The sequence below is a fragment of the Eschrichtius robustus genome, chromosome 11 (assembly GCF_028021215.1).
Source record: "Eschrichtius robustus isolate mEscRob2 chromosome 11, mEscRob2.pri, whole genome shotgun sequence".
Lineage (NCBI taxonomy): Eukaryota > Metazoa > Chordata > Mammalia > Artiodactyla > Eschrichtiidae > Eschrichtius > Eschrichtius robustus.
The window spans coordinates 19,662,589-19,683,481 of record NC_090834.1 but is presented as its reverse complement, the minus strand read 5'-3'; the positions used below and the strand labels follow the sequence as shown (position 1 = coordinate 19,683,481).

General features: G+C 36.2%; 1 protein-coding gene across 2 annotated transcripts in view; it reads left to right on the top strand.

Moving 5' to 3' along the window:
- C11H11orf65 (chromosome 11 C11orf65 homolog) overlaps positions 1–20,893 on the top strand; it is a 133,822-nt gene that overhangs the window by 62,019 nt on the left and 50,910 nt on the right. The window contains exons 6-8 of one of the 2 annotated variants that reach the window (XM_068556801.1): positions 3,145–3,315; positions 9,214–9,269; positions 11,447–11,598. In XM_068556801.1, the coding sequence (XP_068412902.1) occupies positions 3,145–3,315; positions 9,214–9,269; positions 11,447–11,598 (379 nt within the window). Of the gene's footprint in view, positions 1–3,144; positions 3,316–9,213; positions 9,270–11,446; positions 11,599–20,893 lie in introns of those variants that run through there. The other variant, XM_068556802.1, reaches the window with a different exon arrangement.

Sequence of the window (20,893 nt, the reverse complement as noted above, 5' to 3'; positions counted from 1 at the left end):
GATGCTGTTCCTTTTTTTTTAATCTCATGGATTATATCCATTTAAAGTCTGACAAAGCAGAAACTTCATGAGTGCAGGGACATATCTTGTCACTGTCATATTTCTTGCCACAGGATTATATAAGCCTTCTTTTATTGAATGTTTACTATGTGCTAGTCTTTGTCCTAAATGCTTTACAGGGATTTACGCTTCTAAACCTCTCAAGAAAGCTAGGAGGAAGTAGTGGGTTTTTTTGAAGTATAATTGATTTACAATATTATATTAGTTTCAAGTGTACAACATAGTGATTCAATATTTTTAAAGATTATACTCCATTGAATGTTATTATAAAACAATGGCTATATTTTCCTGTGCTGTACAATATATCCTTGTTGCTTGTCTATTTTATACATAGTAGTTTGTCTTTCTTAATCCCCTACCCCTATGTTGCCCCTCCCCCTTCCATCTCCTCACTGGTAAGCTACTAGTTTGTTCTCTATATCTGTGGGTCTGTTTCTCTTTTGTTATATACATTCACTTGTTTTAGTTTTTAGATTCCACATATAAGTGATAACAGGGTATTTGTCTTTCTCTGTCTGACTTATTTCACTTAGCATAATACTCTCTAGGTCCATTCATGTTTTTGCAAACAGTAGAATTTCATTCTTTTTTATGGCTAATATTGCATTGTATATATATATATACCACAGCTTCTTTATCCATTCATTTGTTGATGGACACTTAAGTTGCTTCCGTATCTTGGCTATTGTAAATAACCCTGCTATGAACATTGGGATGCATGTATCTTTTCAAATTAGTGTTTTCATTTTCCTTAGATTATATATACCCAGCAGTGGAATTGCTGGATCATATGGCAGTTCTATTTTTAGTTTTCTGAGGAACCTCTATATTGTTTTCCATAGTGGCTGCACCAATTTACATTTGTACAAGTGTTCCCTTTTCTCCACATCCCCACCAAAATTTGTTATTTGTAGACTTTTTGATCAACATTCTGACAGGTGTGAGGTGATATCTTATTGTGGTTTTGATTTGCATTACTCGAATGATTAGCGATGTTGAGCATCTTTTCATGTGCCTGTTAGCCACCTGTATGTCTTCTTTGGAAAAATGTCTATTCAGATCTTCTGTTCATTTTTTTAATTGCATTGTTTGGTTTTTTGATATTGAGTTGTATGAGCTATTTATATATTTTGGATATTAATCCCTTATCAGTCATATTATTTGCAAATATTTTCTCCCATTCAGTAGGTTGCCTTTTCATTTTGCTGATAGTTTCCTTTGCTGTGGAAAGATTTTAAGTTTAATTAAGTCCCATTTGTTTATTTTTGACTTTATTTCTTTTGCCTTAGGAGACATAGCCAAAAAAAATTGCTATAACTTATGTAAAATCGCATCTAAAAGAATAAAATACCTAGAGATAAACTTAACCAAGGAGGTGAAGACCTATATTCTAAAAACTGTAAAACACTGATGAAGGAATTTGAAAATGATACAAAAAAATGGAAAGATATACCATGTTCTTGGATTGGAAGAATTAGTATTGTTAAAATGACCATACTACCCAAAGCAATCTACAGATTTAATGCAATCTCTATCAAAATACCCAGGACATTTTCACCAGAACTAGCACAAATAATCCTGAATTTATATGGAACCACAAAAGACCCCAAACTGCTAAAGCAATCTTGAGAAGGAAGAACAGAGCTGGAGGTATCACTCTCCCAGACTTCAAACTATACTACAAGTCTACAGTAATCACAGTAGTATGGTACTAGCACAAAAACAGACACATAGATGGATGGAACAGAATAGAGTGCCCAGAAATAAACCCACACACTTACAGTCAATTAACCCACAACAAAGGAGACAAGAAAGTACAATGGAGAAAAGACAGTCTTTTCAATAAGTGGTGCTGGGAAAACTGGAAAGCTCAATGTAAAAGAATGAGATTAGAATATTTCCTCACACCACACACAAAAATGAACTCAAAATGGATTGAAGACCTAAATGTAAGATCTAAAACCATAAAACTCCTAGAAGATAACATAGGCAGAGGTGGTAGTATTATGATCACCATTTGAAGGAAAAGGACACATGCCCAGAAAGGCTAGCTTATTTGGCAAAGATTATATAGCTAGTAAATTATAGAAGCAAGATTCAAAGCCAGGTAGTTTGATACCAGTCCTTGCTCTACACCACCTCTAAGCCACTTCCAATAAATGAGTGTCAAATTAATAAATTAATACAAAATTTCAGAATAGGTTAACCTTTAAAAAGGAATACCAAAAAAAAAAAAAAAAAAAAAAGGAATACCAATGTAGATCTTAAAATGGAAAACAAACAAACAAACAAAAAACCCCACTATATTTTAATATTCCTGGTACTAACTTCTCTCTACGCAGCTCATGTTCGGTGGATGCATTCATTTATGTGCTCAGACTAATATAAGATAGAACAGTGTTGCCAAAGGAGTCTGGACTTGGAGTCAGATTTGAATACTGGCTCTGATATATACATGTTTACTACTTACATGATCTTGAACAATTTCTTAACTTTTCCAAGTCTCAATTTTCTCATTCATAAAATGGGAATAAAAATAACTGTGACAAAAAAACTAAAAAGCTATCTTTTTAAAGAGAATTAAAAATAATGTATAAAAAGTACCTGATACAAAAGAAGATGTTAATATCACTCTTCCTTTTACCTCTTACTCTCTTTCCTTTTTTCCCCTTCCCTTGTCGCGTCCTATCTGCCATTAGCCACATGACTTTGTAAAGGTCACTGTTCCAGGATTTATTGCATCACCTACGAAATAATTGGGGTAGTTACCTCCAAGATCCTTTGACTCTACAATTCTATGATTCAGTGATTTAATACTTGGCTTTTCTTTGTATCACAACAGTACAACTTACTGAGAGGTGATTTTGAAATGAGGCTTCTCTGATTAGTGTAGCTGATTAAGTTCCTCTGTTTTTTCCAGACGATGCCATCACATACAACTTGGCTTAGCAGTATTTGAATTAAATAAGATGAAAACTTGGTTTACTATGTAAATAGTTTCACAGCAATAACATAGATTAACTGCATCCACTAGCAGTCACATATTTCAAAGGATTTACCTCTCCCTTCCTTTCCTCTATGTAGGTACTACACAGGAACCCTGGAGGCTAAGTCAACAAATCATGAAACTCTAGGTTTAATTCACACAGCAACAAAAGGGCTAATAAGAGCTTTCGAAGATGGTGGAATAGATTCTGTGATGGAATGGGAAGTGGATGAAGTGCTCAACTGGACAAACACACTCAACTTTGATGAGTAAATACATGTTGCTATTCTTGGGGAGCGAGGGCAGGCATCAGATATTTTTCTTTCTAACATTTCCTACTCCCATGTTGAATCTTCAAAAAAAAACTTGAATATTTATTAGCTGTCTAGAAAGAAAATAAGAGGAAATGAGGGAGAAAGATAAAAAAGGGATGATCTAAAAGTAGAAAAAAGAAAAATAGATTTGGGTGTTCTTTATTAACAGACTTCATTCTTATGCCTTAGTCTAAGTCTGCTTTACTTCTTACTTTGGGATATAGAAACAAGGCTAAGAACATGAAATTAATAATATAAAGAATTTCCTCAGCCTGTATTCACCAATCTTCCTGTGTGGGACATTAAAAAATCATAATTTTTCAGTGACATACTTTGGCCCTTGAAAAACATTTTTAGGCTATTTTGTGTGATGGAAATTTAAAAATACTTCATATAGCTATCAGGGCAATGCAAATCAAAACCACAATAAGATCCTATTTCATACCCACAAAGATAGCTATAATTAAAAAGACATATGGTACCAGTGTTGGCAAGGATGTGGAGAAATTGGAGTCCTTATATACTGCTAGTGGGAATGTACAATGGTATAGCCATTTTGGAAAACAATCCAGCAGTTCCTCAAATAGTTAAACATAGAGTTGCCATACAAGCCAGCATTTCTACTCCTCAGTATATACACAAGAGAAATGAAAACACATGTCCATAAAAACTTGTACATGAATATTCATAACATCATTATTCATAATAACAAAGAATTAGAAACAATCTATTCATCAGCTGATGATTAAAATGTGATATATCCATAAAATGGAATATTATTTGGCAATAAAAAGAAATGCTGATCATGCTACAACACTGATGAACCTTCTTAGTAAAAGAAGCCAGTCACAAAGGACCACATATTGTATGGCTCCATTTATATGAAATGTCCAGAATAGGCAAATTATATACAGACAGAAAGTAGATTAGTGGTTGCCTAGGGCTTAGAGATTTGTGGGGATTGGGAAGTGATGGCTAAGGGGTATGAAGTTTCTTTTTGGAGTAATGAAATGTCCTAAAATTGATTGCGGTGATGGATGCACAACTCTGTGAATACACTAAAAAGCCATTGAATTGTACACTTTAAACTGGCAAATTTTATGGGATGTTAATTATATCTCAATAAAGCTTTAAAAATATTCACTGTTTACTCAGCTACAATAAAGAATGTGAAAACTGCATGGATGAAGAGGAAGGAAAAATAAAACAAAGATGGTGTAAGTAAAGAAATGTAAGAAAAAGGAACACATTTGAAAGAAGGAGATAAGAACATAAAATAGGAAAAATTAGGTTGACTGCCATTGAAAAATAGACCAGAAAAAAGAGGCCAGAGGAAGCAGAGAACAATGAGAAAAGGAAAGATAAGGGAAACAAAGAAAAAAGGGAAAGAATGACTAAGAAAAAAGGAAAATGAGAAAACAAGAATAATAGAAAAAAAGATAATTATGGGAAGAATATATTAAAATAAAAATTAAAAAGGAAAGATAAGAAGGAATAAAGAGCTAATCACCCATAGTAGATCCGCTAAAATATTTTTAAATAAATAGTGAAAAGATTTTATGACTCAATAACCTCAATATCTTGTCCAGACCATAGTACTGGGATTCCTTATAGACAGTACATTTGTGGTTTCTGAGACACTGAATAAATACAGATGGTAATAATGATGGAAGAAATGACATCCAAAGAAAGGAGTCATAATGCTGTACTTTTTCCTTTCCTAAGAGGGTAAAGAAAGGAGAGAGAGGTAGGGGAGGTCCATTTTGAATGAGCTTATGAGGGCAGGATAGAGAATTCTCTCAGGCAAGCTTTTGAAATCCTGCTCTGCCTTTCCCTTATACAGTTGGCTAATTCAGCAAAGGAACAGCTAGCTTCAGTGAAAGATTACAAAATAATCCACACCCAGTATCCTGTATTCTATCACTACTGGAATACAAAAGAATAAAACAATTGAGTTCAAAGGGAAGAAATAAACGAGCATCTCAATCTACACAAGACTTTCCCCACTATCATCCCCTAACACCCTTCTCTGGTAGGTGAAGAAGATTCCTAATGGCTTCCCTTCATGGAGAAAAGGATAAAAACAGAATAAACCAGGAAGACTTGAAGTGTTTTTTTGGTATCATATACTCTATATGGAGTGGGATAAATACATCTAGCTTTGATATGGTGAGACCTAAATAGACATTTCTCCAAAGAAGATATATATACAGATTGCCAACAAACACATGAAAGGATGCTCAACATCACTAATTATTAGAGAAATGCAAATCAAAACCACAATGAGGTATCACCTCACACCAGTCAGAATGGCCATCATCAAAAAATCTACAAACAATAAATGCTGGAGAGTGTGTGGAGAAAAGGGAACCCTTTTGCACTGGTGGTGGGAATGTAAATTGATACAGCCACTATGGAGAACAGTATGGAGGTTCCTTAAAAAACGGAACATAGAACTACCATATGACCCAGCAATCCCACTACTGAGAAAACCGTAATTCAAAAAAGAGACATGTACCCCAATGTTCATTGCAGCACTATTTACAATAGCCAGGACCTGGAACCAACCTAAGTGTCCATCGACAGATGAATGGATAAAGAAGATGTGGCACATATATACAATGGAATATTAGCCATAAAAAGAAACAAAACTGAGTTATCTGCAGTGAGGTGGTTGGACCTAGAGTCTGTCATACAGAGTGAAGTAAGTCAGAAAGAGAAAAACAAATACCGCATGCTAACACATATATATGGAATCTAAAAAAATGGTTCTGATGAACCTAGGGGCAGGACAGGAATAAAGACGCAGACGTAGAGAATGGACTTGAGGACACGGGGAGGGGGAAGGGTAAGCTAGGACGAAGTGAGAGAGTAGCACTGACATATATACACTACCAAACATAAAATAGGTAACTAGTGAGAAGCAGCTGCATAGCACAGGGAGATCAGCTTGGTGCTCTGTGACCACCTGAGGGGGGGATAGGGAGGGTGGGAGGGAGGTGCAAGAAGGAGGAGATATGGGGATATATGTATACGTATAGTTGATTCACTTTGTTATACAGCAGAAACTAACACAACATTGTAAAGCAATTGTACTCCAATAAAGATGTAAATAAATAAATAAAATAAATAAATAAAAAATGCAGATACCTCATGTTGCCAAATTAGGTACAACCTCTATCAGTTCGTTCTCTGACTTGAGCATAATTTGGCACCCACTTGGAATTGTTAGAAAGCAAGTTTTTCTACTGATCTCTAGACAACAAAAATTTCAAATGGAATCCAGCATGATTATTTGGGAATATTTCAGTAGTATTACTGACCACAGCCTACTGATTATCTCAGGCAAGACAAGAATTTGCGAAGACCTTCCCCTAGCTGAGAGCAGACATTAGGAGAGCACCTTCTTCCCAGTGTATTTATGGTCTCCACAGTCTGCTTTCCTCTTAGATCTTTGTAGTTGTCTAGATATTTGTAACTGGCTTTATAACACCTTATTTGATGAGAATTTCAAAGTCATTTTTCCCTTCAGAAGAATTGGTAGCCACTAATTCCTTGGAGAGTATCCTTCAAAAGCTATAGACAGTTTTTGATAGTTGGACCATTAGAATGACATACATGTGTTGAACACTGATATTGAGTGATACAATCCAGTTTCTTCCCAAAGGCTTCTGTGCTAGCCCCTTGTTATGACAGGTGGATGCTCTCCTGGGAAGAAACCATGTACATCTTCAGATGCACAGGGCAACAATATCAATTGAGTACAATATTATTATAATTTTGAAGAATGGATTGGATAGAGCCAGCTTCACTCTTGGACTCAAGGACACTGATGAGTACTGTTGCAAATTCTGTAGTATCCAGAGATACATTGCTGCAGGTGCTTAGAACATAAAGCAATGCCTGCATTGCTGTTACTGAGTCACTTACAATGCCACGTAGTGGCTACTCTGCCTACTGCTGGCATTCATCCTGATGCATTTTCAGGGGTGTATTCTCTAGCGAGATGGATGTTCCTCTTCCTGGATCTTCATATTTTTCAAACTGCAAGTGAAATTTAACATAACCCATTCAGTCGTCAGCAGCTGGGATATCTTAAATAATTTCCTGATGTTTTATTAACCCTGTTGGTGAGAGCTCTCAGTGGGTAGTTTCTATGTCTGAAGCTGCCCCTTTGATTTCTAAGACAGGTAGTTATGTTGCCTCTCTGGCTCGGGACTTTCCCCAGGCCATTAAGATGTTAAATTTATACTCCTGAGGGATCCACGGTAGAGTCCACATATACTTTACTCTGCTAGTATCTAAAAAAAATTTCAAAAATTTCTTAGAAAGACAGATCAGCTCTATTATATAAACAGCATGATAAGGCTATAATCAGATTGTTGCTTCTATTTGTAAAGCTTTGATTTCTCATTGGCTACTGCTGTCATGTTCCTGATGAGAAGTTCTTTTTTAACAATTGAATAAATTCATATCCTGATCTCAGGTAAAGCAGGGTCAGTGATCAACCTTAAATATGGCATAAATTTTTGCCTCAGACTGTCAGGGTTTAGCATACAATTGATCAAAGGTCCTTTATCTTGGTGCCTTGAAGGTGGAATGAAAATCTTTCAGTATATAAATCTAAGGAAGCAGGGTTATTGACACCCACTATTCATAGTGCTCCTGAGCAAGCACTGAAAGCACAAAGTCTGCCTAAATTTAAGGTTAAGCCAGATTGAACTGTCAACTAAGAGGTCCTGGAAAGGGTTTAAACCACCTACTGTTACCTTGCATCTTTTCATTTAACAGTGACCCAGCACTATCTCATTTAAGGCCACAGAATAAAGTTCTTGGAGCAACAAGAGGTAGCAGTAACAAGAACGAGCTGACTTAGACACAGTATTTTATTATAATTAAACACCACTGCATAATATATACCTTCTTATAACAAAAAATTCAGGAATACAAAGTTAACAAAAGTAAAAATAATTCAAATGAAAATCAGTGTTTCCTGAATTACATGACAATTCTAATCCTCCTCCTCCTTTCTCAGCCAGCTTCCTTTTAGCACCTGCTGTGATCAACTCCTTACCTGATTTCTTGGGTACAGTTGTAAGAAAGGAGGCTTGGGAAAGGGGGATACAGAGATCAAAATGTGATGCAAAAGTCACAGGAGACCTGGGCCTTGGAGCTTTCTCTCATCTTCGTAGTTCATCATACTTGTCCTTCCCTATCTACCTCTTCTCAGGCTACATCTGTCTCCCTATTTCAGTCTCTGTTTAGGGAACTGAAGTGGCAACTGCATGTACCCTGCTTGAGTATGATCTCATGTTTACTGGACACAGCAAAGGCAGCACCATTTCTCTAATAAGATCATAAACCGAATGATTTAAATTTATACGTCAGAGACAGTAGGTCTGGCAATCCAGAACCAAGGAGAAGGTTTTGTTGCTGTAGTTTTCCCATGACTTTTTTCCTCTCAGAGTTTTCCATTCGTACTTTTAATTTAGAAGTTAACTAACATCTTAGTTGTCACTCAGTTGAGGATATGATCTAGCAGGAATGGAACAGGATAAAATGAGGAGATGTGCTGGTGAGAGGCCAAAGGGCACCAATGTGGTAGATGGTGGGCACCATTTTTATACCTCCTCCAACTCCTTGTCCTATGGGTTGCCTTAGGTGCATGAGAGATACTTGGAGGTGGGAAAGTCAAGAAATTAAACATTTGGACTAGTGAATATGTCACCATTAATCTAAGATTTCATAGATAAAGTAGAATTTTAGAAGTAGTCTAAGTATGTACTAATGAATCAATTTATTACTTACTAATAAATCAATTTAATTTAATGAATGTCTATGTAATGTGCTTAGGTACATTGCCAACTGGAAAGAAATTGCTACAAGCAACTCTTCAGCTAACTTCAAAAGTAGGTGATTTTTTTTAGCAATAATGGGAAATCCTTATAAACAAAAACAATACTTTCCAGACATGTACACATTTCTAAGCACCTAACAAACACATTAGCACTCTGCACAGTATATAGACATAAATAAATTTGCCAAGTCATTTTTGCCTTTATATATAAAATTGTTATTTGGGAATAGAAGGAAAATTTCTATTTTATTTAGAGTTGGATAAAATGTTTTTTTTAAAAAAATGAATCCTCCTTTTAAAATGTTGCATATCATGTTTCAGTAATAATTTTTAATGAGCAAACTTCACTTGGCAAAATAAATGCTATTCCAGAAGTATCAATAATTCTAACATAGCCAAAGCCTAATTACAGTTTTCATATAATCTGAGTGTATGAGTTCTGTCCCACTGTCATCTGTGATTGGCAGTAAAACAAAGAGGTTATAATTATGGAGTGCTGATTCATAACTGCCTGTTTTTGACTTTGGGCTCTACTGTTTACTGTCTGTATGATCTTGGGCCAGTTACTTGGTCCGTTTCCTCATCTGTAAAGTGAAAATAACAATAGTACCTAGCTCATATATTGTTGTGAGGTAATAAGAGATAATATATGTAAAGAGCATAGAATAGTGCTTGGCACATAGTATGTACTCTATAAGTGTTAGCTATTATTAGCTTTAACCTATCCACTTATTTCCAACTCATGGCCACCACCACAGTCCCAGTTGCCATCATCCCTCTGCAGGCTTCTGCAACGGTCTCTAAACTTATACTCCTCCGGTCCATTCCCCACACAACAGATAGTGATCTACAAATTTAAATCAGCATAATTAAAACAAAACACTTATTTAACAAACTCCTCTTTAGCAATTACCATGTGGAAGTGCTGTCTTAGAGTGTTTTATAAAATTGATTCATTTGATCTTCAGAACAACCCAACGAGACAGGTTCTATTATCTACATTTTACAGACAAGCAAAGAGATGCCAAGTTACTTGCTCAAGGTCAGTTCCTGTGAGGGCCAGGATTTGAATTGAGACTAGGTAGCTCTAGAACCCATACTCTTAACGATGACTACCCCTGATGCGTCTTATAGTTTTCCACTGCACTTGGAATAAAACCCTAACTTTATCATGGCACTCTGGCTCTGGTCTAGCTTTCCACCCTTATCATGTCCCACTCTCTCCCTCTGGCTCACAACCCAGCATCACTGGCATCTAGCCTGGTCCTCAAACACACTCTGTGGTTTCCACTTCGGGGGTTTAATGCAGTGGATGGCCTTCTGGAGAACAGGTTTAGGCAACTGTCATCACTTGAGGGCAGGAAGTTATTTGTTTTGTTTGCTACTGAGTTCCCAATGTGTAGAACATAGTAGAGTCTCAATGGCAGGAATTTTGTACTTGAAAGGAATGTCAAGTACAAAAACGGAAGCAGATAATATAAATTACTGAGCTAAAAGAGATTATTGTGAAAAGAAGGAAAGATATAGCATGGTAATTGGAAGGAGCATAAGAGCAAGTGAAAATTATTTTAAGTAATGGAGATCTGCATCATAACTGAAGGCAGTAGAAGGTGATATATTGAAGATGCTGGCATTGAAAAGAGGACGGAATGTGTGCCACTTCTTCAAGAAGCATGAGGAAATCAAATCCAGAATTTGGAAACTTTAGCTCTAGGGACAGAAAAGGCTTCTCTTTGTTTGTGAATAAAGAACTGTTAGCTAATAGTTAATTGTGGAGTACTAACTAAATGCCAAGTTCTTTACATGCACCATCACACTTAGTTCTCACAAAAATATGCTGAGGCATGTGCTATTATTATCCCCAACTATCCCCTTTATAGATGAGGACATTGAGACAAAGTTTAAATAACTTGCTTCAAATTACAGAGCTAGCAAAAAAAAAAAAAAAAAAAAAAATTACAGAGCTAGTTAGTAGTAGGTCAAACCTCAAACCCAGATCCTGCAGAGCCTTTTGTAAAAATGGACAATAAAATATGGTAGTGAAAAGTAGGATGATCTCAGAAATTAGGGACATTTATTGTTTCGGTTAAATAGGATATAAAGATATCTGCTCTAAGAGTGGTGAGAAGGAATGTGGAATAGACCTTACCTGGAATGCAGTAGCATATTGAATAAGTCTATATCCTGTCATATCTCGCATCTTTCTAAATATTTGTCATTCCTCTCTAGGTTTCAGGTTTGAGCAAGCACAGGAAAAAAAATATGACTATAAAGATATATTGGAAGAGGAAATGGGAACACAAGAAGATACTTCATTTGACAATATTTATGAAGGACCAACTTTTACTAGACTAAGGCCTGATTCCACTTATGGAATATAATTATAACTATATAAAAAATATAAAAAAATATAATTATAAACTATAATTTCTTTTCTGAGCTTTAACCCTTCAAGCCCTGATTCCATCAGAGATAGTTTATTCTGGCTGGAATGACTTGTATATTCTTGGCACAGAATCTAGCCCAATTAAAAGTAAGGAGGATTAAACAGAAATAGAACATCAGACTGAATACAGTAGCTATGGAAAATGTAGAAATTATTCCCGGTATTCTGCGAAACTGTAGTATTCTAACAATCGCATTTAAATAAAAATATTATACTTAGGTGCAACAAACCCCCTCAGTCTGATTGTTTTTCTTCTTTATTTGAAGCATTCTTTATTTGTGCATTTGTATCAGGCAGAGCCCTTTCTCCATTAAAAAAAAGAAAAAGGGCAGTGTAGCAAGTTCTCCTTTTATTAGAATGCAAAAGCCTTACTAGAATCCCCAGTGCCATTCAGCTTAGGCATCTTTGAACAAAACTGGGTTACAGGGGCACCATTAGCTAAAGGAGCCAGAAAAGCAAAAATCTGTCTCTTAGCTTCCACAGTGGGAAAAATAGAAAACTGGAGATGACTGTTAGGTCAAGGAACAAAGCCTACCATACCCTCCAAGTCTGAATTACTGTACCTTCCCATAAAAACCCTCTACTACTAACCATCATCACACTTATCACACTGTGTCTACAATCCTAATAGACCAGAGGCTTATACTCCCAAGCATAAAAAAATCAGCAGAGACCTAATGTATATTTAAGAAAAAAAATCAGATTTATTCATATAATTTACATATACATTCACCTATTGTAAGTACTCAGTTTGACAAATATATATATATAGTTATGCAGTTTTCACCACAATCAAGGTATCACGCATTTCCATCACCCCCAAACTGTACGTCTTTGCAGTCAATCCACCCACCCCACGCCATTCCCCTGGGACTGATCTCCTTTCATTCACTACAATTCTGCCTTTTCTAAAATGTCACATAAATGGAATGATACTATATGTAGTCTTTCTTGGTCTTGCTTCTTTAGAATTATGCTTTTGAAATTCATTCTTGTTGTTGCATATTTCAGTAGTTCATTCCTTTTTTAATGACTAGTGTTCTATTACATGGCTATACCACAATTTCTTTAAACATTCAGCAGGTTGATGGACAATTGGTCTTCTTCAGCTTGGGATCATTGTGGATAAAGCTGCTATGAACATTCATGTACAAGTCTTTATGGGGATATGTATTTTCATTTCTCTTGGGAAATAACTCAGAGTGGAATTGCTGGGGTAAACAATAACTATATGTTTAAATATCTATTTATTTATTTATTGAACAATACTTGCTTTACGTTTCAGGTGTACATCAAAGTGATTCAGATATATATATATATATATATATATATTCAGATCTTTTTCCATTATAGTTTATTACAAGATGTTGAATATAGTTCCCTGTGCTATACAGTAGGTCCCTGTTGTGTATTTTATATGTAGTAGTGTGTATCTGTTAATCCCAAATTCCTAATTTATCCCTTCCCCTTCTCCTTTGGTAAATAATTTGTTTTCTAAGTCTGAGTCTCTTTCTATTTTGGAAATAATTTCATCTGTGTCATTTTAAAATTCACATATAAGTGATATCATATAATATTTCTTTCTCTGACTTATTTCACTTAATATGATAATCTCTAGGTCCATCCATGTTGCCACAAATGGCATTATTTCATTCTTTTTTATGGCTAGTATTCCATTGTATATATGTATCATATCTTCTTTATCCATTCCTCTGTTGTTGGACATTTAGGTTGCTTCCATGTCTTGGCTATTGAGAACAGTGCTGCAATGAACAATGGGGTGCATGTATCCTTTCAAACCATGGTTTTCTTCAGATATATGCCCAGCAGTGGGATTGCTGGGTCATATGGTAGTTCTATAATTAGTTTTTTAAGGAACCTCCATACTGTTCTCCATAGTGGCTGTACCAGTTTACATTCCCACCAATGGTGTAGGAGGGCTCCCTTTTCTCCACACCCTCTTCAGCATTTGTTATTTGTAGACTTTTTGATGATGGCCATTCTGTCTGGTGTGACGTGATACCTATTTGATTTTGATTTGCTTTTCTCTAATAATTAGCAACGTTGAGCATCTTTTCATGTGCCTGTTGGCCATCCTTATGTCTTCTTTGGAGAAATGTCTATGTAGGTCTTCTGCCCATTTTTTGATTGGGTTATTTTTTTGATATTGAGCTGTATAAGTTGTTTATATATTTTGGAAATTAATTCTTTGTCAGTTACATTGTTTGCAAATATATTCTCCCACTCTGTAGGTTGTCTTTTCATTTAGGTTAGGATTTCCTTTGCTGTGCAAAAGCTTTCAAGTTTAATTGGGTCTCATTTGTTTATTTTTGCTTTGTTTCCATTACTCTAGGAGACGGATCCAAAAAAAATATTGCTGCAATTTATAGCAAAGAGTGTTCTGCTTATGTTTTCTTCTAGGAGGTTTATATTATCTGGTCTTACATTTAGGTCTTTAATCCAGTTTATTTTTATATATGCTGTTAGAGACTGTTCTAATTTCATTCCTTCACATGTAGCTGTCCAGTTTTCCCAGCACCAGTTATGGAAGAGACTGTCTTTTCTCCACTGTATATTCTTGCCTCCTTTGTTGTAGATTAATTGACCATATGTGCCTGGGTTTATTTCCGGGCTTTCTATCATGTTCCATTGATCTACATTACTGTTTTTGTGCCAGTACCATACTGTTTTGATTACTGTAGCTTTGTAGGATAGTCTGAAGTCAGGGAGCCTGATTCCTCCAGCTCTGTTCTCAAGATTATTTTGGCTATTTGTGGTCTTCTGTATTTTCATACAACTTTAAAGAATTTTTGGTCCAGTTCTGTGAAAAATGCCATTGGTAATTCAATAGGGATTGCACTGAATCTGTAGATTGCCTTGTATAATATGGTCATTTTAGCGAATGTTTATAAGAATCTGTTTTTCTAAAGTGGCTGTACCATTTTGCATTTCCACCAGCAATGAACTTATGTAGCTCCACTTGGTTTCTGTCACTTCATGTTGTCAAATGTTTTAATTCTAGGGGATGTATAGTGAATAGCATTTCATTGTGATTTTAGTTTGCATTTCCTAAATGACTTATGATATTGAAGATCTTTAACGTGCTTATCTGCCACTTGGTATCTTCTTTGGTGAAGTGTCTATTCAAATCTTTTGCCAATTCTAAATTGTTTATTTCATATTGTGTTAAAAGATTTTTTAATATGGTCTAAAAACAAACCATTTATCAGATACTGTTTTGCCAATCTGTGGGTGGTGTTTTCATTTTCTTTTATGATGTCTTTTGAGGAGAAAAAGTATTTAATTTTAATAGAGTCCAAGTTACCTTTTTTTTAAACTTAATTTTTATTTTATGTTGGAGAATAGTTGATTTACAATGTTGTGTTTCAGGTTTTCATCAAAGTGGTTCAGTTATACATATACATATAACCATTCTTTTTCAGATTCTTTTCCCATATAGGTTATTACAGAATATTGAGTAGACTTACCTGTACTATACAGTAGGGCCTTGTTGTCTATTTTATGTATGGTAGTGTGTATATGTTAATCCCAAATTCCTAATTTATCCCTCCATCCCACCTTTCCCCTTTGGTAACCAAGTCTGTTTTCGACGTCTCTGAGTCTGCTTGTTTCATAGGTTCATTTGTGTCATATTTTAGATTCCACGTATAAGTGATATCATATGGTTATTTGTCTTTCTCTTCTGACTTAGTTCACTAAGTATGATAACCTCTAGTTGCATCCATGTTGCTGCAAATGGCATTATTTTGTTCTTTTTTATGGCTGAGTAGTATTCCATTGTATATATATGTACCACACCTTCTTTGTCCATTCATCTGTTGATGGACATTTAGGTTGTTTCCATGTCTTGGCTCTTGTGAATAGTGCTGCTATGAACATAGGGGTACATGTATCTTCTTGAATTATAGTTTTGTCTGGATATATGCCCAGGAGTGGGATTGTTGGATCATGTGGTAATTCTATTTTTAGTTCTCTGAGGAACCTCCATACTGTTTTCCATAGTGGCTGCACCAACTTACATTCTCACCAACAGTGTAGGAGGGTTCCCTTTTCTCCACACCCTCTCCAGCATTTGTTATTTGTAGACTTTTTAACAATGGACATTCTGACCGATGTGAAGTGGTACCTCATTGTGGTTTTGATTTGCATTTCTCTAATAATTAGCGATGTTGAGCATCTTTTCATGTACCTATTGGCCATCTGTATAAAACATCAACAATATTTCTTGATACCCAGGTTAAAGTGTCCAGACTATGCCCAAGATGGAGTTGCTTATGCTAAGCCCCATGTTAGTAAACCAAAACTTAAATTTCTGTGCTCGGCTCTCCCAGAAGAGGTAGGCCTAGGCCAACCAATCAGCACTTTCCTGCTCAGCAAAAATTACCTAACCTGGCTCCAAGACTTCCCTTTGCTCCATATAAGGGAAGTAACTGTTCTAACCAACTGACAATGCCAATTGGTTATACAATAGTATAACTTCCTTGTTCCTGCTCACTTTGGTCTATGAAACCCGCTCACTTTGTACAACACTTCATACATTTGGTCATGATGTATTACCTCTTTTGTATTGGTGGAATTGACTTGTTAATATTGGTAAGGACTTTTGCCTCTATTCATGAACGATTATTGGTCTTCAGTTTTGTTTTGTATTGTTCTTCTCGTAATTCTTGTATTTTTGACTTAAGGGTAATACTGGCCTCATAAAACGGGCTCTTCTAATATCAGGAAGAGTTTGTGCAGCAATGGTATGCTTTCCTTAGAAGTAGAAGGCATTGACTCATCAGGATTATGTTCATTGTTTTTTGGCCTTTTTATGCCATGAATATGTTTGAGATGTCTATGAAATCCACTTGTCCATGTTGCTTTACACTGCAATAATTTAACACAATGTGAGGGCCAAGATGGTGGAGTACGAAGACTCTGAACTCACCTCCTCCCATGGAAACACCAAAATGATAACTACTTACAGAGCAACTATCTATGAGAATGACCTGAAGACTAGCAGAAAAGATTTTCCATTAAAGAAGGAGCCATAAGACAGGTAGGAAGGGTGGACATGGTATAGTCAGGACCCACAACCCAGGGTCAGCGACCCACAAAAGGGAGGAATATCAGTATCACAGAAGTACTACCCAAGGAGTGAGGGGTCCAAGTCCCACATCAGGCTCCCCAGCATGGGGATTCTGCACTGAGAAGATGAGCCCCCAGAGTGTCTGGCTTTGAAAATTAGCAGGACTTACATTAGGGAGAGCCAGACGGCTATAGGAAACAGACTCCATTCTTAAAGGGTGCATGCAACATCTCACATGCTCTGGGTCCCAGTGCAGAGGCAGTAGTTTGAAAGGGGCCTGGGTCAGACCCACTTACTGATCTTAGAGAACCTCCCAGAGAGGCAAGAAGCAATCAGGACTCCCCCTGGGGATGGAGGCATCAGCCATTTTGGGGAGCTTAATCTAGCACTGGTAACACCAGTGCCATTTTGGAATCCTCCCTCTAGCCTATTAGTGCTGGGGACCTGGCCCTGTCCACCAGCAGGCTGGCACTAACCCTGAGGCCTCAGCTGTACAGACAGCCATGTGGAGACCTGGCCTCACTCACCAGTGGGACAGCACCAATCCCGAATGCCCCTGAGTCACACAGACAACCACATAGGAAGCCTACCCCACGTTCCAGTGGGCCCACAACCACTGTACAAGACATGGTCTTGCAGCCAGTGGGGTTGGGGCCAGCCACGTCACAACAGAAGCACACAGGCAGCCCACGTAGGGGGTACACTAGAACATATAGCTCTGTTAACCAGAGAGGAGTGTACTGCTGCGCCCCACAGGATGTTTCCTTAAATAAGGTCACTTCACCAAGATTGGGAAATGTAACCAACCTACCTGGTACACAGAAATAAACACAGAGAATTGGGCAAAATGAGGAGACAGAAATTTATGTTCCAAACAATGGAATAAGACAAAACATCAGAAAAAGAACTACACAAAGTAGAGATAAGGAATCTACCAGATAAAGAGTTCAAGGTATAGATCATAAAGGTGCTCAATGAACTCTGGAGAAGAATGGAGAACACCATGACCATTTAAACAAACAGTTCGAAAATATAAAGAAGAACCAAAAGGAGTTGATGAATAAGATAACTGAAATAAAAAATACACTAGAAGGAATCAATAGTAGATTAGATAATACAGAGGAATGGATCACCAATCTGGAAGACATGGCAGTGGAAATTCCCGAGCTGAACAGAGAAATGAAAAAAGAATTAAAAAAAAATGAGGATAGTTTACAAGACACCTAAGACAACATAAAGCATACTAACATTTGCATTACAGGGGTCCTAGAAGAAGAGAGAAAGGGGCAGAGAACTTACTTGAGAAATAATTGCTGAGAAATTCCCTAACGAGGGGAAAGAAACAGACATTCAAGTCCAGGAAGCACAGAGAGTTCCAAACGAGATGATCCAACGAGGTCCACACAAAGACACATTATAATTAAAATTGCAAAGGGAGTTCCCTGGTGGCATAGAGTTAGGATCCCAGGCTTTCACTGCTGTGGCCTGGGTTCCATCCCTGGTTGGGAAACTGAGAACCAACAAGCTGCATGGCATGGCCAAAAGAAAAAAATTTAAAAAAAAAAAAGTAAAATCGCAAAAATTAAAGATAAAGGGAATCTTAGAAGTAGCAAGAGAAAAGCCATTAGTAACATACAAAGAAACCCCCATAAGGCTATCAGGTGAATTTTCAGCAACAATTTTGTAGGCCAGAAGGGAATGTCATGATATTCAAAGTGATGAAAGGAAAAAGCTTACAACCAAGAATACTCTAGCTGGCATGGCTATCGTTCAGATTTAAAGGGGAGATAAAGAGTTTCAAAGACAAGCAAAAGCTAAAATGGTTCAGCACCACTAAACTGGCTTTATAAGAAATGTTATAGGGAATTCCCTGGCGGTCCAGTGGTTAGGGCTCTGTGCTTCCACTGCAGGGGGCATGAGTTCGATCTGTGGTCGGCAAACTAAGATCCCGCATGCCACGTGGCATGGCCAGAAAAAAAAAAAATGTTATAGGGACTTCTCTAAGCAGAAAAGGAAAGTCCACAGCTATAAAAAGGAAAATTATGAAAAGAAAAATCTCACTGGTAAAGGGAAACACACAGTAAAGGTAGTAATTCAACCACTTATAAAACTAGTATAAAGGTTAAAAGACAAAAGTAGTAAACCATCTATATACACAATAAATAAAGAAATACACAACACAAAAAGACGTAAAATATGATGTCAAAAACATTAAACATTGGGATAGGGGAGTAAAAATGTAGACTGGTTAGAATGCATTTGAATTTAAGAGATCAACTAAAATGATTATGTAACTTATACCGTGTTATATGTGAGCTTCATGGTAACCACAAACCAGAAACCAATAATAGACACACAAGAAAGAGAAAAGAATCTAAACATAAAACTAAAGATAGCCATCAAATCATAAGGAAAGAGGGCAAAAGAAAAAAGGAACAAAAAAAGAACCACGGAAACAACCAGAAAACAATTAACAAAATGACAATAAATACATGCCTATCACTAATTATTTTAAATGTAAATGGACTAAATGCTCCAATCAAAAGACACAGAGTAGCTGAATGGATAGAAAAACAAAACCCACATATATGCTGCCTACAGGAGATTCACTTCAGATCTAAAGACACATACAGACTGAGTGATGGGATGGAAAAAGGTATTCCATGCAAATGGAAATCAAAAGAAAACCAGGACAGCAATACTCGTATCACAGAAAATAGATTTTAAAGTAAGTACTGTAACAAGAGACAAAGAAGGACATTACTTAATGATACAGAGATCCATCCAAAAAGAAGATAAAACAATTGTAAATATAGATGCATCCAACATAGGAATACTTAAATATATAAAGCAAATATTAATAGACATAAAGGGAGAAACTGACAGTAACATAGTATTAGTAGGGACTTTAAAACCCCATTTACATCAATGGATGGATCATCCGACAAAATCAATACAGAAAAAGACTGGTCTTAAATGACACATTAGACCAGATGAACTTAATAGATACATACAGTACGTTCCGTCAAAAGTAGCTGAATATACATTTTTTTCAATGCATGTGGAACATCCTCCAGGATAGATCACATGCTAGGTCACAAAACAAGTTTCAATAAACTTAAGACTGAAATCATATCAAGTATCTTTTCTGACCACATGGTATGACACTAGAAATCAACCTACGAGAAAAAAAGCTGCAAAAAACACAAAGATGGGGAGGCTAAACAACATGCTATGAAACAACCAATGTGTCATTAAATAAATCAAAGAGGAAATTAAAAACTACCCGAAGACGAATGAAAATAGAAACACAATGATCCAAAATCTATGGAACACACACAGCAAAAGCAGATCTAAGAGGGAAGTTTACAGCAATACAATCCTACCTCAGAAAACAAGAATTATCTCAAATAAACAACCTAAAGTTAGACCTAAAAGAACTAGAAAAAGAAGAGCAAACAAAACCCAGAGTTAGTAGGACAGAAATCATAAAAATCAGAGCAGAAATAAATGAAATAAAGACTAAAAAAAAAAAAAATAGAAAAGATTAATGAAACTAAGGGTGGTTCTTTGAAAGATAAACAAAATTGATAAAACCTTTAGTCAGAATCATCATGAAAAAGAGAACGCCCAAATAAATGAAATCAGAAATTAAAGAAGAGAAGTTACAATCAACACCACAGGAATACAAAGGATCATAAGAGATTACTATGAACAATTATATGCCAATAACATGGACAACCGAGAGGAAATGGGCAAATTCCTAGAAATGCAGAATTTCCCATGACTGAATCAGGAAGAAATAGAAAATATGAACAAACCAAACACCAATAATGAAATCGAATCAATACTTTTAAAAAACCTCCCAACAAACAAAAGCCCAGGACCAGATGACTTCACAGGTAAATTCTGCCAAACATTTAAATAAAAGTTAACACCTGTTCTTCTCAAACTATTCCAAAAAATTGAAGAGGAAGGAACGCTTCTAAACTTATTCTGTAAGACCAGCAACACCCAGATATCAAAACCACACAGACACCACAAAAAAAGAAAATTACAGGCCATTATTACTGACGAAAACAGATGCAAAAATCCTCAACACAATATTACTAAGTGGAATTCAACCATACATTAAAAG